The sequence below is a fragment of the Dromaius novaehollandiae genome, chromosome 4 (assembly GCF_036370855.1).
Source record: "Dromaius novaehollandiae isolate bDroNov1 chromosome 4, bDroNov1.hap1, whole genome shotgun sequence".
NCBI lineage: Eukaryota > Metazoa > Chordata > Aves > Casuariiformes > Dromaiidae > Dromaius > Dromaius novaehollandiae.
In genome coordinates, this window is record NC_088101.1 from 80,754,337 (window position 1) to 80,771,395 (window position 17,059).

The following is a 17,059-nucleotide window of genomic DNA, read 5'->3' on the forward strand; positions in this document are numbered from 1 at the left end:
GTTACCCAAATTTGAAAACAAGAAAATCATAACACCTGTGATTGCTCCTGATTGATTAATTTGCATAGACCAGAACATCTGAATATATAGTGAAAAGAGCAAAATAGGCTGGCAGATGCCATAGTCAACTTAAAATTTTTAGAGAGTATTGCATGCCACTTTTGCCCAGTATTGCATGTTCATGTAATAACCAGTTTTTAAACTAAGTGCAGAGAAGCATGGTGCATTTCATTTCACTAAAGTCTCATCCGGACTTTTGTTTAGAAACTGAAATTACACAGCCTTAAAATTATTTGAAATTTTGATGTCAGTGTTCTCTTTCAGTGGCTTTTCCTTTGTATTAGTCAGCATTCTGCCTAGCCATCATGTTTGGCCTTGTAGTCCCAGAGTGGCTCAGAGAGTTATTACAAGCTTGTGATTATTGAACCCATGATAATCAAGTGCTCTTAAGAGAAGCTGAGGTCATTTTTAGTTTTACAGATTTGAGAAGACGGCGCTGCAATTAAACACAACACATTTCTAAAGCACAGGTTTAATGTAGGTGAATTGTAACAGCAGTCAGCAGTTTTAGCTGTGACATTCTCTTTCAAGCTTCCACCATTTTAAAAGGTCGTCTTCAACTGCATCCGCCCTTATAGTTTATCGTGACTCACATAATTCGTTCCCATTACAATGTATTTATGCGTCCATGTTCTGTTTGATTTGGGCTTGTCTTAGTACTAGCTTTAGAGTTTTGTAAATAGTCCTGAAGATGAAAACTCAAGCAAGGTTATTATGGATGGACAGAAAATTTCAGTAGGGTTCACTTGATTACAAATTTCAAGGTCTTCAAAGTGTGTATAAATAGATGAGGCTATACTTAAACATCAAATTATCCCTTCCATTTGCAAAAGCACGGAAATAGAACGTCTTTATATAAGCTCCCACGAGCCTTTATGGCATGTCTGTGTAGCAGGTGTGGTTGCTGCTTGGGTGAGCCCTCCTGTGCTAGTTTTAATCTAGTTATCACAGCTAACTTACGTAGTTCAAGTACAGTGATGGTTTTCATCTTCTTGGTTCCCATCAGGAACCCCTTCTTGTTGCCAGACCAACTTAAGCTCATGCCACCATTACCTCACTGCTGTAATTCTCAAGATAATTACCTAAAACTACCAGAAGTACCCGTAGTTCTGCTCCTGGTGAAAGTGAACTTAGATTCGCTATGCAGACCAACAGATGTTCCCCTGACAGCCCAAGTCTCTGCAAATGGAGAGGGGGAGGCCAGATTAAGGCTAGTGAATTGACCAGTAAAATACTTTTTTTTTTTTTCTTATAACCTTACTGCAAGCATGTGCATCTTACTGGTTCGATATTTCCCATGATCTCGCCTAAAAAAAAAAAAAATCCTAGCTGACATCCTCGAAACCTTCCTGTTGTTCATGAATTTGGCATTCCAAATCAGTGTTTTAGATAAGGATCCTACTGCCATTTAGACAAGCTTTGGTTTGATACAGAGGTTCTAAGTAGTTGATTTGGTGTTAAAATGTTGGGGGTTTTCTTGTTCTTACGGTGAGAGATGGAGTCAATTCAAAATGGAAGTTTTATCAGTCATCTTCAGCATGGTTCCTACCCGTCGTGTGCTTACCTGCATCCGTAGAAATGCCCTGAGATCAGAACCTGTATTTGAGACACCTGGTAAAAGATGCTGAAGTATTAGAGTGGCTGGAAGTAGGATATAGAAATCTTTTTTTTCTTTATTCGTATCATCTGTCTTACTTAAACCTCTACTTTGTTTTCATGTTGTGGATATATTAGGGCATAAATTCTTGTAGTTCTCCCCACTCAGTGTTATCTACAATGCTAATCTGCACAATGCACAGCACAGCTGCTCTCCAGGGCACACAGCATTCTCAACCAAATTCATTTTCATGCCTTTTAATTGAATAATATAAGAATTCTTTAGACCTTTATTTGAACGGTCTTACGGGGAGGAGGAAGCTGAAGTAACAGCAATAAATAAAACATAGGTCTACTGTATTTTGGTAACTAAAGGGAAAAGAGTTTGGAAATTCAAAAGCACTGATTTTTCTGAAAAATTCATGTAGGCTTTTATTTGTGTGAAAGTTTTAAACCACAAAATATGAATTTCAGAATGTACTGTAGTTTCTGTCTCATGCAATTTCACAGTGAAATAAAAAAGCATAAAATGATTTGTCGGTTTCATATGCACATTTGTATCTTTTGATCATGTTACTGCACAATATATGAAGCAACGCTTCTTTTAAAAGACACTACTTACAAGAAACAAAAGGTTATGAAGTGCTGTGAAATAGCATTTTATGTTAGAAGCATCGCATTTTGTGGTACTTTCCAATGGAAAGGGAAGACAACTGTTACAGGTTAAATCAGCTGAATAGCCTTTGTTGTAATGGATGCTTCTTTTGAGTAAAAGATAATGCCACAACGATTTTATTTCATTTATTTTTATTTCATCATTCTTGTTTTTAACTTTCCCTAGATGAGACAAGGGGCTTTCCTGGTCAACACAGCTCGAGGTGGGTTAGTAGACGAAAAAGCACTTGCACAGGCCCTGAAGGAAGGAAGGATACGAGGGGCAGCCTTAGATGTACATGAGTCAGAACCATTCAGGTGCTTTTCCTTTATTTTATTTTTATTTTGTTCACTTTCTTAGTTTTTAAGTCGTAGTGCATGATACAATCAACAGCAATGAGTGAATGAGTTTTCCCTTCCTTTGGTAGCTAAATACTCCTTAGTAAAGCAACATGAATCTGTGCAGCACTGGACTAATGCAAATGTAGATGGAGCTTGTTCATGTGGTCAGAAGTGAAAAAAGTGACATCCAAGATTTAATTCCTTTTTAAAAAAATCAAAATCTAATGGGCTTATTCAGTAGAAATATCAGGGACACAAGTTCAAATCGTGGGCATGGCTTTGTGTCACACGGCTTTGAGAGGAGTGCTCTTTGTCATTGATAAAACTCTGGATGCAACTAATGTTCGTGTCTGAACAGACTCTTCCAGAAGGTGAAAGGCCCAGAGTTGGTGCAAGAAACAACTGCTTTATGACACCTTTCTGCAGGAGAAGACATACTTTCCATCCAGATACCCTCTGCAGGAAAGCCACAAAATGTATTTGCACAAATTGCAAAAAATGTAAAGATAAGGAAGGTGACCAGAGTTCAGGTTTTGTTTTGTTTCACTCTTTCTCTTCATCAGGAGAGTAGTAACTCAGCTGTTGTTAGCAGAACTGGTAGCCTGAGTTTTCTGAATGCCACCGGGAAGTTCAGGGTTTTAGGCGAAAATACACCACTCCCAAAGAGGCATTGGTATTATGATATAAACACTCCTATCAGAAACAGGCCTCTCTGATATGTCCTTGAGTCTTGACCCTGCCTTCTTAGTTAGAGCTGACCAAATAGACTGCTATAGCTTTGTGCTTGTATGTGACAAGCCTTTTCCAGTTTTTCAGTCTGGGCAGGGAGAAGTCTTAATTTTAACTGGAACAGCCCACATAACTCTTGAAGAGGAACAGATTTAGTACTTTGGGGTAGGTTGAGAAGACTCTAAAGAGAGGGAAGTCTCTCTCATATCAGCTGAGACAAGGGCAAGTAAAAGCTTTAAAAAACAGCAGTAGTATCCTTGGAGGTGGAATTCTTATATCTATGGAGACACAATGCCAATATTTAATATTATTTACACTGATCCTGCATTTGTTTACTTCAGATGTAGCCATTACAGTGCAGTAGAGCTGGGCAAAGCTGGAGTCTTAACAGCCCAAGGGGCTATCAGCTACATACATGCTTCCCGATTCAGATCTCCACAAGCAGACCTTTGTACCTATAGGAAGCCCCATTTACTGCATGAAGATGCCATCTGCAGAGATTCAGTTGCAGGATTACAGCCACAATTTCCTTTGGCTTCAGTGCTGCATGTCTGTCTGAAGGCAGCATGCAACTCCTTATCAAGAGTTTGCTAGCTTGACTTTTATTGAACTAGAGATGAAATCTACCATTTTATGAATTATTACCAACTCCGAAAGCACACTTAATATATTTGTTCCCTTGTTGTTGCAATTGACTATAAGATTATTAAAACTGAAAATAGGTAGGAGGAGTAAGTTTCCACTATTTTCAGTTTCCTAACTTTTTAAGTATGATAGCACTTTTGCATAGATTTGTTCCTTCCTCTGAAAATCAATCCATCAAGCAAATTTCCTTATTTCTGTGGAGATTCTATACTGCAACAGGAATGAAAAATAGTTAAAAATGACAGGAAAACATAACAAAGTGTGAAAAAATGTTGAGGGTGCTCATGGACACACTTCTTACTGGCAAATAATTGTAACTCATTTTCTTTATTTAATTAAATGTCACTTTGACAGTGACTCTTCAGCAAGCAAAGATTTGTTTGCTAATGAAATAAAACTGTGATGTAATGGACCAAATAAAGTGGCATCCTGAATTGATTTGGGTCTCGCTTTATGCATTTCTGCACCAGAACTGGAGCGGCAGTGGCTGTAGTTAGCAAAAAGTGCATTGGACAGAAGCTAATGTTGCTACTAGTGCTACTTTACTTAGGTGCTACCTTTGAGTCTATGAGAGATCATTGTTACTTTATTATACCATGAGTAGTGTATTAAATTAACTGACAATTAAAAACAAATCCAACAAGGAATATTGGTACAATTCCTTTCTGTTGAAGAAATTAATTTGAATGTATGTACAAACCCCTCTGGATTCCCCTCCCCCCAAATATTTTTTGTCATTTGATCTTGTTTTAAATTTTCATTTAGCTTTAGTCAGGGCCCCTTGAAGGATGCACCAAACCTGATCTGTACTCCACATGCAGCCTGGTATAGTGAACAAGCCTCAATTGAGATGCGGGAGGAAGCAGCGCGAGAGATCCGGAGGGCGATCACAGGTACTGACACACCCTATTGCCTCCACTGCTTATTTCATTTTAACAAACATTTTTATTCTTCACTGTTGAAAATGACCAAGCTTAGGTTTTGTTTACCACTTCTAATATTGCAATATCAAAACCAGCAAATACCCACTAAGTCTGTTCCTACCACTGGAATAGATAATTTGGAGGGTCCATTGCAATTATCAAGAAAAGTCAGGTAGTGGAAAAGAAGTATTTTCCATATAACAGAAATATACTGATTTATAAAAAACAATCTTCCCTTTTTGTTTCTTGTAAATACTACCCTTTTGATGCGTTTTACTGTAGTTGAGTCAGAAATTGCTGGTATCTTTTATAGCTTTTCATAGATGCCCCCTCGTACTCACCACGAGCAGTGCTGTTTCCTTTATTTTTTTCCTTTATTTCAGCTCCTTTCTATTTTCCAAAGTTCATCCAAATTTGTCTTAGAAGAGGGTCTGGGATTTCAGTGTTTTAAGGCTGTAATATTCAGGGGTAAAACATTAGCTAAAACTTCACGTAGTTCCTGGTAGTGCTCTTATTGCAACAACTCACTCTTAATTCAAAACAAAGTTTTCAGTATTTGTTGGGAGGTACTCTATTTTATAAGATGGTTCTCTCTTTAAAGCATTGCTAAAGAAGTCTGGCATTTTAAAGGGCGAAGTCTCTTTGTTGTATAACTGCCATGTAATTGTAAACTGTTTACAAAAGAAAAAACAGTTATGTCTTGAACATGCAATGCTAATAAATAAAATGAGAAGTGTGGGCCATTTGGCTTTGGTTTGAATCCCTTGTAGCCTAAAATAAAAGGAAGAATTTTCATACTGGAAAATGACTCATTAAGCACTAATGTTCTCTCTTTAGTAGGACTTTGCTGTTTTCCCCTTGGCAATATAGACTGAATGCTTTACAGACATGAAGGGCCATCTGTGTCACCTTGAGGGTGGTTCAGTGCCAACACGTTGCTCTGCTGTAGAAAAAGCGCTAAGAGTAGCCTTTGCCAAATCCTTTGCCTAGAGAGGCTAGACCATTTAGTTTCATTTATAGCCTGTGCAGAAAGAAGATGACTCTTTGAGTCTGGGTGGTGATTAAGGGCACCTCTAAAATTTGAATTGCCCTGTACAGGCTTATTTCTCTCCATTTTAGAGGTAACCTGAGGAATCTGACCATCCCGTAGCTGAAACTGTTTTTTGTGGGTGTACTCCCAAAGAACTGTAATAGTACCTTCCTGAAGTTGTTGCATAACTGTTAAATGCTCTCAAATAGCTCTGGGAGAGATTGCACAAATGACCATACCTTACCTACTGGGCAATGATTGATGTGCAAATAAGCATTAATAGTCTATGATCTGAAAACTGAGTAAGAGTCAGCTGTATGGGGCTAGTTTTGTGTCAGTATTGTGCAGTAGCCCACACATGTGCATGGGAAGACAGACCTATTTTCTTAAAGTGGGTGGTTGTGCTATCACAGTTCTAAATCATTGATTTGTATTAAAGCTGTCATCACTTCAGTGTTTGCACATGGTTTGTAGTAAGATCAAATTGAGGCCAACATTAGGGAGGTGAGAAAGACATTGAATTGCAGTGGAACAAATGTAGGAAAGATACAGGAAGTGAGGGATGAAACGAATCTGTGAGCACCATAGGGGGAACAGAAAAGAGAAGGGGTGTAGAAGGAGAAACTAATTGGAAAAAGGTGTGCAATAAATGAGTGCATGCTTGAGTAATATGACTACCATCTGAAGATAAAGATGTTAAGATGTTTTGATGTGGAAAAAAATGCCAGTGAGGTTCTGCTGTATAAAATGAAAACAAGAGAAGATTAAATATCAGAACATTCAAAATATTAAATAAACATGACCGCTGAAAACAGTGATAGAAGAAAAGGGAGGGTGAACATGGCAAGTGAAAAGATCATTATGAAATATGTTTACAATAAAGTAATATTTTATGAGAGGAGACTAGTAGAACATTCCTTACAGAGATTAGCAAAACGAAGACTGAGAGGGGCAGGAAGGAAGACATGATTGCAATCGAAAAATTCCTGAGGAGGATAAACACCAGAAAAAGAAAGGTACTACATAAATTGGAGGGCAATTTTGGCAGAAGATTAAATGGATATATATTAAGGCTGTTGGACAGAAGGAGCAGCAAAGAATAGTAAAGTTCTTAATCAAATTTCTAGGAGGAGGATGGAGACAAAACAACTGAATAATGATGGAGCATGGTCAGTTTTTGAAATAGTTTCTGGGATATTGCCAACAGTAGTAGAGCTTAACTCAAACTTGTCTCTTTCCACCTCTGTGTTTGTGTACTAAGATTAAATTTCAGAAAGAATGCATTAAAACAGATGTCAGAACATATCTCCCATTGAGGTAGGTGTAAATATTCCAGTTGCCGTAAAGGAAACACGGATCATATCTGTTCATGTCATTTTTTTTTACAAGGCTGGACATAGTTTCATGGAAGATAGAGGCTTGTCCAGTATGTTTTGCATTGGGTTTACAGATTTTCCAGTATCTGTGCCTTAAAACTAAGATTTTGCTTTAGGGGTTGAATAACATTAGGTTAAGGTAAAGGTTATGAAGAAACGAAGAAGGAAATTTTCTGATGTATTTTCATTTTTGCTTAGAAAAGGAGGAAACGGTTTGAGGATTGATAGATTATACTGAATAAATTTAAAGAACAATTGAGATAAAAAGTGTAAGATCAGGAGAGCAGGAAAAAAATCCCAGTCACACTCACGCTATCCCAGATTTTCCAAAGATTTTTTCTTATTACCGTTATTAGTATTGTACATGGGGGAAAAAGGAGAAAAGTGAAGTTAAAGACAGAGAGCAGGAGTCTGTTACTGAATTTGAGTTGCAGCCATGCTGTATATTCAAACTTTAGCTTCTTGGAAAGCATGAATCTTATTGTGATATGTGATATTGTGATTATGGTTTTATTCAGATTCTGGTTATAAAAGATAATTAAAAGAGCGACAGAGAAGTAACAACCATGCAGAGCATTTTAAGTATTAGTAGCCAAGTCCCAGACAAAAGGGGAACAGTGAAGACTAAAAATGAGCTTACAGTGTGATTTTTATGTACTGTTCATATATGCAGATGTTTATAACTATTTTAATACATATGCATTCAGAGCATATAGCATGTGAAATGTTTTTTCATTTCCCCTCCCTTTCCCTCACTTCATCCTAGGTCGTATTCCAGACAGTCTGAAAAACTGTGTTAACAAAGATCATTTGACTGCAGCTACGCATTGGGCCAGCATGGATCCTGGAGTTGTTCATCCAGAGCTTAATGGTGCTGCGTACAGGTAAGCATGCTGCAGATGTAAAAGCAGTATCTCCTTAATTCAGAGGTAAGTATTCCAGCATAAAGAAATGACCTTCCTGTTAATAAATGAACCGGTTTTGGATTAGGCCCCAAGTGCATTGCTTTTATAGTTGTTGCATTCAAGAGAAAAATCTTACTTTACTGCTTTCTGAAATCAGTCACACAGTGCGTCAGTAAGTTTCCTTTCCTTATCTTTTTTTGTGGTTGGTAATACCTGAACAATGTTTTTTATATATTCCGATAAAACATTCTGGTCATCTGCAGTGAGTGCAGTGGAAGTTTATGTTCTTTTTGCTGAGGGTAATGATAGTTGCTTACAGAAAGACTTACGGTAATAATAAACTACTGTTATGTGTTTTGGTGGCCTTCAGACACATGAGAGAACATAAAATTCAGTAATGAATACAGTGGAATAGCTTGTGGCAATTATGAAAATATATTTAAAGTAGTATTTTCTAAATTTTACATATAATTTTTAAAATGTTCCTTATAAAGCATTCGAGGGACTTAATGTATTCTTGATCAACTATGTAAGCAGACAGAGTCAACTTTTTCACTGATCTGTCAAGTATGTATATTCCTTATTTGCTTGATAATCTTTCTCTGTCCTTTTATGCCTAGCAGCTGTCCTAACAGCACGTTTTTCCTGGTAGTCAGCTTCACACCATTTTTATTTATGAAAAACATCTGTAATTTTATCTTCCAGAATGGAATTTCCATAAGTAAAGTGGCTGAGAAACCTGTAAGCTGCTGCTGAAAGGCAGTGCCTTGAGGGAAGGGACAGTGCATTACTTTCACTATTTCTCTCTTACTTTCTTCTCCTAATGTTTCCATTCTCATCCTTCATACATCTTTCTTATCTTCGTCCTTCTGTAGGAGGACTATCCCATACTTCTAGTGGGTGTAGGAAATCTTTCTGCATTCTTCCATATGAGAACCCCGCTATGCTATGCTGGGAAGTGAAGCAAAAGCTCCAATGTCACAAGAAGTTCCAACACTTTCGTCAGAAAGTGATGGAGAGATGATAGTGGGGAGGGTCAGCACCCTTTGCCACAATCTCCTTATCAGTAGCCTTAAGTGCATTAAAGAAAAATCCTAACTTTGATTGGATCAGCATATGTATATCTCAGATCAGGTCAAGATGTTTATTTATGGAAAAAAGTATCAATAGCCCTGAGTATCGAGAAGGCTGTTGTTAACTTGCTTGAATGGAAAGTTTAAACACATACTCTTTTTCCACACATCATGTAGTTTCATTGACTTGAATTTGGACTACTGAGGGTGTAGCTGAATACCGTTGAGACTTACAATGGCATGTGTTTCTGAACTGGTGGTAATAACTACGACTGTGTCCTGGCAGTTGAGAGCAGGGTTGCGTGCCCAAATATGAAATGTAGTTGTTTGTTCTCATTTTTAGGGTCACAAGGCTGGCAGAAGCCAGTCTCAACTCAAAATGGATTTTAATCTAGAGACATTTGGGAGTTTTTTTTGCAAGTCAAAGACCTTACCTATTTAATTTGAGCAATATAAGCATGGAACTAAATGCCTTTTTAGACATTGTTTCGGTCACCTTTTCAATAAAGAAAATTAATCGCAAATTAAATTTTGACTTTACAGCTTTTTTCAAATGCAAAATAAAACTCAATGGGACAATTTCAAAAGAGAATGTAGAATCATACCATAAACATATAAAGCTGCTTTTTGGAGGGGTGATAGAATAGTATTTGAGCACTGGTGAGAGCAGTTGTTACTTCTGTCCAATATAAAACATAAGGAACCTGAAGCACAGAGTTTATGAAGGAATCGGTTTTGGAAGCAGTGTTTGCATGTACTAAATTCCGCTCTGTCTTAACTACAGAATTTGAATTGATTTTTCAAAACAAATTTTTCTGTCTTCTCTTTGCATTAGAAGATTATATTCAACTAGTCGAGTTCTGGACTCTTTTGCAGGAAGTGCAGTGTTTCAGATGTGCTAATAGCTGTATCATCTTCATGTAATTGTGTTAGGAGATAAGACCTGGGATAATAATTTATATGTTAAAAAATGCAAATAGCTCTTTTGGTGAACTAAAACTCACAATTCCGTATGTATCATTTACTTGAATTTTGATAAAGGACAGAACGCCTAAATTATCAGATGTTATCACAAGCAAAGAACACTGAGCATTGATCAGCAGATATAATCCAGATCTTCTGAATGTCGTTGTATTCTGCGGAAAACAAAACCGTTTACAATGTAAAATGCAAGACACCGTATCAACAGAAAAGGTCAAGCAAACAGGACACATCCCTTGAGTAAAGATTAATGATATTCCTGAGAAGGAACTATATGTAATAGTCTTGGTGAAGCAGCACTGCATATGCTGCTTATGTATTATTACTGCGTACTTGTTACTGAGCTGCTTGTTAAGTAAAGACCCTGCCGTTCCCTATGTCACAGAGTGCAGGTCAGAGGCTGGTACATAGACATAGTGAAATTTAGCAGCTGGTAAACAGTGATTATGCAGTTTATAGAAATGTTGACATATCTTTCTGCCTTCTAACAGGTACAAGATGAGAGTATCCAGGTACCCAGGAGGTACTTGGATGAGAGTAGAATCCATGTAGTCAGATAATGGTAACCATTCACAAATTATTTCATATTAAGGTATTTCGTTGGTGATTTTCAGACTCTTTCTGGTATCTAAGATACAGCACTTGTTTAGATTGTAAGCTCTTTGAGACAGACTCAGTTTTGTGTATGAGTTCAAGGTGCTTCTGTAGTATAAATAATAACAATGTGGGAGACTAACATGGAAATTAAAGTTGCTTTTAAGTCCCAGTTAAGAGGGCTACTGTAATTTTCTTTATGAAGTGATACTAAATGGGGAAAGGGGAAGGAAGAGCATGAAGTAGCATAGGAGATGTAACTGATCTCTCACTTTTGCATTCTCAAAAATTTAATTAAATGGACATTTTACCTGGCAGGTGTTTTGACCGCTGCCAGAGATGGAGGATTGAGGACAACTTTATGAAGTGCTGGAGGAAATGTATTTGCTGATTAAGAGTAGGAGAAGAAATAAATAGCAACATAAAGGAAAGTTATGTGGGATAGAACACAGATGATTAAATTAAAAGGGGGCAAAAATATCAAAAGAGCATGGCAAAATAGGGTTAGGAGATGAGAGCTGTCAAGCAAAATTTTCTCTAGAGGGGTATGTTATCACTATTTTGGCTATTGTAACTGTCGTTATAGGACTACAAAAACAATTGTAGGGCTTCTGGATGTTACCAGAAGTCTTTAGGAAGCATATTTCTGATGAGAGGTGCTGGTGGACAGAATCGCAGTTAGAAAAGTTACAGCCTAATGTCCATGGGGATTATTCTTTATATACAAAGAGAGTGCCTAGAGTCAAATCAGAATTACAGATGTTTAGTCTCAGCTGCTTACTCTGCTTATAAGATAGCTGTTAATGCCCCTGATCTAGCATAAGGCATTTTCAAAAGGGGAGGCTCTGAATTTCTTCATGGGGGAAGCACAGTTATAGAATTTGGCATCTCCTTGGCTTGTCCTAGCTCCAGTGTGTTGACGCTTGGGGACTGTGTCGTTAGAAACTAGAGATTCCTTGTTAGAAACAGTTGCTATGTTGCAAGAGGCTCATCTTTTAAACAGAAGTTTTAGTCATTTCCTGTTTTTCGTTTTTTTTCCCCACCAAATACCCAGAGTAACAGATAAGCCGTTTCCAAATCAGATTTGAATAAATATAACAATACCCAGTCAGACAGTATTCATAGGAATTAAAGCAAATTTGATTAATAAGATTCCAATTGAAGTACTGACACAAGCAACTAATTCCATTAGCAACTGCAAATTAATTTTAAGGCACCTCTCTGGAGAAGAAATTAGTGTAGGAAGCCCCATAAATATGTGCAGAGTTCCTTGGGTTGTACCCTGGGAGCAAAGGTTTTTGGCCTACGGATTGTGTGATCTTTCACATATTGCCTATTCGTCCCCAATTGCAGTCAGTGTTATGATCTGTAGGAATCTTCCAGGATGACCGGGCCGATATATGGTGTCTTCATCTTCATTGTGTCACATCAGATAGCCGTCATGGCAGGGTGTTTGTAAAAGGCAACTCCAATGATGCTTCTGTGGTGGAAGGAAAAAATAATAATAATAATAAAATAATAAAGCATGCTTTCATGCTGCTTTTCTTCATGTTAGTTTCCTTGCTGTTCTAGATATTTTCTAGCCTGATTTTCTATCTGCTTGAGGAAACTTAGGATGAGCAGCGCGAACGTGCATTATTTTAGAAAAGCTGCTATTGAGATGGTGTGAAATTCCCTGAGGCATTCAGTGTGGGACTCTCTGGTGACCAGGAAATCAGCTGCAGAATATTGTGACACTTGAAAAAGCTTGACTAGACTACAAGTGTGTTTCCTCCCATTTAATTTTAAATAAATAATAGGGTAGCAAATGCCACAGTGAGTAAGTAGTAGTCATGTGTGTTCAGACTTATAAAATGGGTTGCAGTCTCGCGAAGGTACTTGAGTAAGCAGAACGCAGCAGAAGAGAACAAAGGATGAGTGTGCCGCTCTGTGCTGGCATGGGGCAGGGGAGCAAAGGGTCAGTGCCAGTGGCCAGCGTGAGATCACTTGCAAATTGGTATTGAGGTCCTTGGCTAAAGAGAAAACATATTTTTGTAAAAGCATTCATGTGTAGCTGTTGTTTATATATATCAGCACCATGAAATACCAGTGTTCATCAATTCCATCTGAACTTGAGGACTGCAAACAATAGATTTGCAAGGTTTTTTATCAGAGCTATCATAAAATCAAGTTGAATCACAGGGTGATTTTTTTGCTGAATTCCTAAAATACTTAGTCTTTGGCATTCATCTGGGAAGAGTAACAAGTCTTTAAAATCATGCACAGTTGCTTGTGTTTGTATCTTTTTTCTAGCAGTCTGCCTGAAGCATTTGTTCTCTGTGTAACAAGTGCTGGTCCTCTTTTAGATAAGTACTGTGGCAATTTTGGAGTGGAAAAAGCTACTCAGGTGTAACAGGCTTGAATTTGTCATCTTAAGAGTGTGAATGTGGTTGCTCTTTTAGGGGATTACAGTCACAAGATTATTTTGAAGAAAAATTTTTCAAACCAGCACAAAATTTCCACATGAGAAAGAAAGAAAGAAAAAGTCCCCAAAGGGTAAAATGAGGAAAAGTCATGAAGGACAGATACTTATTGTGCACACCTAACTTGAATTACTTCTTGTTGAGGTAGTTCAGGATTGTACTTTCAGAGAGGAGCAGCACTTCCAGGTTGTTTCGGTGGCTGTGCTGTCGCTTATGCTATTAAATCTGAAAAAGCTAGCAAATCTTTATTTCTCATTTGGATAAAATACAGCATCTATTGCTTTATTTAACAGCATCTGCATATGGTATCTCATCTTGAGCCATACTAACACATCTGGTCTGAAAATAAAACAAACCTCTCTGTAGTTTTAGGAAGCAAGGCTGGCTTTCCTGTGAGCCATCTCTTGGTTTTAATGCATGTTCTTATTTCCTTCTCTCAGCAGGTATCCCCCAGGTGTTGTAAGTGTGGCTCCAACTGGCATACCTACAGCAGTAGAAGGAATAGTCCCCAACCCAATGTCTTTATCACACGGCCTCCCTGCTGTAGCCCACCCGCCCCATGCTCCTTCCCCTGGCCAAACTGTCAAACCAGAAGCTGATAGAGACCACCCAAGCGACCAATTGTAGCCTAAGAAAACAGCATTCCCAGCATTGGAGATCTCAACTTCAGCGTGTGGAAAAAAAAAAAAAAAAAAACCCTGGATTTTGATTAAAGGCAAAACCATGAACTTACAGGAGGAGACGACTATTGTTTTAGAAACTGGTCCAATATACAATATAAAAGGAAAAGGTGGGAGACAAAAAGAAGATTTGGAAACATTTTTTCCTCCGTATAAATTGTAGTTTGTCCCTGTCCAGTGGACTGATTCACTGTTTCTGTGTCCTATGGGTTCTTTGTTAAGCAAGAGAAGTTAGTAGTTAATTATATCATGAATGTACTTGTCTGTGTACAGTTTTTAGAACATTAAAAAGGGTTTGTTTGCTTAGCTGTCAACAAGGAAAAACATAAGGGAGGCATTCAGCAAACCAATTTTGAGATTAAAAATCCTTTCTTTTATATTTTAAAACATGCCCAAAAATGAGGCAGTTGGCAAACTTCTCAGGACAATGAATTTTTCCCATTTTTCTTTCTACGCCACACAGTGCATTGTTTTTTCTACCTGCTTGTCTTATTTTTTAGAATAATTTAGTAAACAAAAGAAAAACAGTTTCTTCTGATTTTGGCATGAATTCCCTTATTTCAAAATGAAGACAACCTTGCGAAGAGATTTTGAGGAAAAAAAAGGTTTTGTATAAACGAGCATTGTGCTTTTTGTCACCAGTTAAAGTATATATTATTGGTGGTATGCGAAAAAGGCACTAGACTACTGAAAAGTAGCAGCATTTCATTGCCTACATTGATTCCTTCCTGGTAATGTGGTAGGCTAGCAATATTTTTGGTTAAAATCATGTTTGTGACTGTAACCATTTGTATGAATTATTTTAAAGAAATAAAAATCCCAGACAAATATCATATGTGTAAAAATTTTTATTTCTAGTAACTGTTTATTCAACTTTTATTAGGTTTCTTAGCTGTAATTTTTAAACAGATGCTGTCAAGTATTTCATTTCTAGCTTTACTTTGCTCTCTGTTGTTTGTAATACCGTCTTGGAAGCTTGAAAAATAATAATAATAAAAAAAATTCTTTCCATACCATTTTTCCCTTTATATTTCGTGAATGTTGATCTTTTTTCCTGTGTTTCTAATGGAGTTTGAAATTGAGATGGAGTTTGATTTGTACACCGGCACCATCAGCTACAATATGGTAACAGCATTTATGCCACCACTATGGGCGGAGCAGAGGAGGTACAACAGCAACACGACAATAATAATAAACGTCTTTTGCCGAAGTCCAACATGAGAAGTGTCCATTGTGTTATTTGCTTTTGTGGTGACGGAAGTGTGCAACAGGACGTAATTATATTCACTGTCTTGAGGGAGCTTGTTTCTTTGAATGCAGGTGGAGCTGTTTTTAAGGCAGATTGGAGTTCAGCTGGAAGCTGTTTTGGCCTTTGCTGTGCTGCTGTTTAAGATGTCCTTCATCCCTACATGCTTTAAAAAGCAAGACAAAAAATAAGAAGGAAATTCAGAATGGTGGAAAGTGGACCTGGAGATAAACCTTCTAGGTAGTCTGTAGTTTATTTCTTCACCACTAATCTAAACTAGCAACTTTCCACCTGTGGCGAGTGAACTGTTTCTGTGGGATCTCTGAAAGGTTCCTAACCCCACCAGACGAGCCTGTGGAGGGGTCTCCACCTCTGTTAGGAAAATACTAGGAGGCTGCAAATCAAGAACAACAGAAATTCAGATCTTTGTGCTGAAGGAGTACTATGGAGAGGGAAATTCTGTCTCCATGGAAGATTGGAAGTTTTTTCCCTTGAACTTTTAGAGCCAAAAAAGTAATCCGTTACAATTTATTTGGTAATAAAAGCATTCCTGTTCCCTCAGTGAAACAAAACAGAAAGCTGCCATAAAGCTGCAAGTTATCCCCGCAACGAGAATTCTCCGCAGCTTCATGGCCAAAGACTTGCAGAAAATCAAATGCAGTCTCCTGCAGTTGCAGTAGGATTTTGTTTTTCACATTTCGTTGGTAATTCATGTTTTAAGATGATTCTTTGTAGGGCTGAAGATGTTTCTTTAACATACGTAAGCCAAACATTTAACATCTGGCTGCAAAGAATTGCTGACAGTCTCATTTGCTGCCAAAGGAAGCAAATTTCTTGAGGAAAATTGAGGTTTTTTAATCCTTCTCTTGCATCAGTTTTGACATCGCTTAGAATAACACATTTTGTTTTCAGTGAATCAATAAACTGATGAAATGAAAGCAGCAGTATTTACTGCACGTGGTTCTCAGATGCAGTTCTGAGTCTGCCTGTCCTTCAGCTGTGCACGTGCTTGGGCTGCCATCCGGGCTTGCTCAGACAAAACTTTTTTCAGGATTTGATCCTGAACTACTGCATCGATGGGTGTAATACGGCTTTTCCCCTGTGATGTTAAACATTTGATGCGCTTTTATACTAGCACTTCAAATATATCTGTCAGTCTGATTGCTGGAGAGTTAACTGTAATGCCTGCTTGTTTTGAAGCAGAAAGGAAAAGTAATCCAGGCAATGACGAGACTGATTCTGGGCTATAGTCCGAAAAGCTTTAGACCAAACACTGAATGAAAAAAATTAAGGCTTGGCGTAAATGACTAATAGGAAAAATGCACCATATTAAACAAAGGCTACTCTGCAGACTCACTGTACATCTTTTAAGACCAATTTTGCTGGGCAGTGGGAATGTGATTAGATTTCCTATCTGGTAAAGTACGTGCTATATAAAGTTTATATGGAAAAAGAGGGAGTTTAGTGGGGAATATAAAGTGGGCAAGGCATTGGCATTGGCAGAAGGGGGCCAGAAGAGAGGACCTGTGGCAGTGCTGATAAGAAGTGTTGGCCTAAAGGGGGAGGTAACTGAAGATCTGCCTCTAGCAACAGTTGCTCCACTTTTTTGTTGGTGTTATTTGAATTAAGGATCTTGGCCAAAAAATAGGCCAACAAAACCGATGGTCTGGATGGCTCACAGATTGTAGGCATCATCAATATGAAGGAGACTCAGGAGTTTGCATAGGATTGGGTAACATCAAAGAATGGGCTGTTAGGAATGG

At 37.8% G+C, this 17,059-nt stretch overlaps 1 protein-coding gene across 13 annotated transcripts in view; it reads left to right on the forward strand.

Moving 5' to 3' along the window:
- CTBP1 (C-terminal binding protein 1) overlaps window positions 1–15,078 on the forward strand; it is a 248,841-nt gene extending 233,763 nt beyond the window's left edge. For 12 of the 13 annotated variants that reach the window (XM_026112673.2, XM_026112676.2, XM_026112674.2 and 9 more), the window contains 4 exons: window positions 2,498–2,628; window positions 4,792–4,919; window positions 8,122–8,239; window positions 13,811–15,078. In XM_026112673.2, the coding sequence (XP_025968458.1) occupies window positions 2,498–2,628; window positions 4,792–4,919; window positions 8,122–8,239; window positions 13,811–13,997 (564 nt within the window). In that variant the 3' untranslated portion in view covers window positions 13,998–15,078. The remainder of the gene's footprint in view (window positions 1–2,497; window positions 2,629–4,791; window positions 4,920–8,121; window positions 8,240–13,810) is intronic. The other variant, XM_026112675.2, reaches the window with a different exon arrangement.
- The last annotated feature ends 1,981 nt before the right edge of the window (window positions 15,079–17,059 follow it).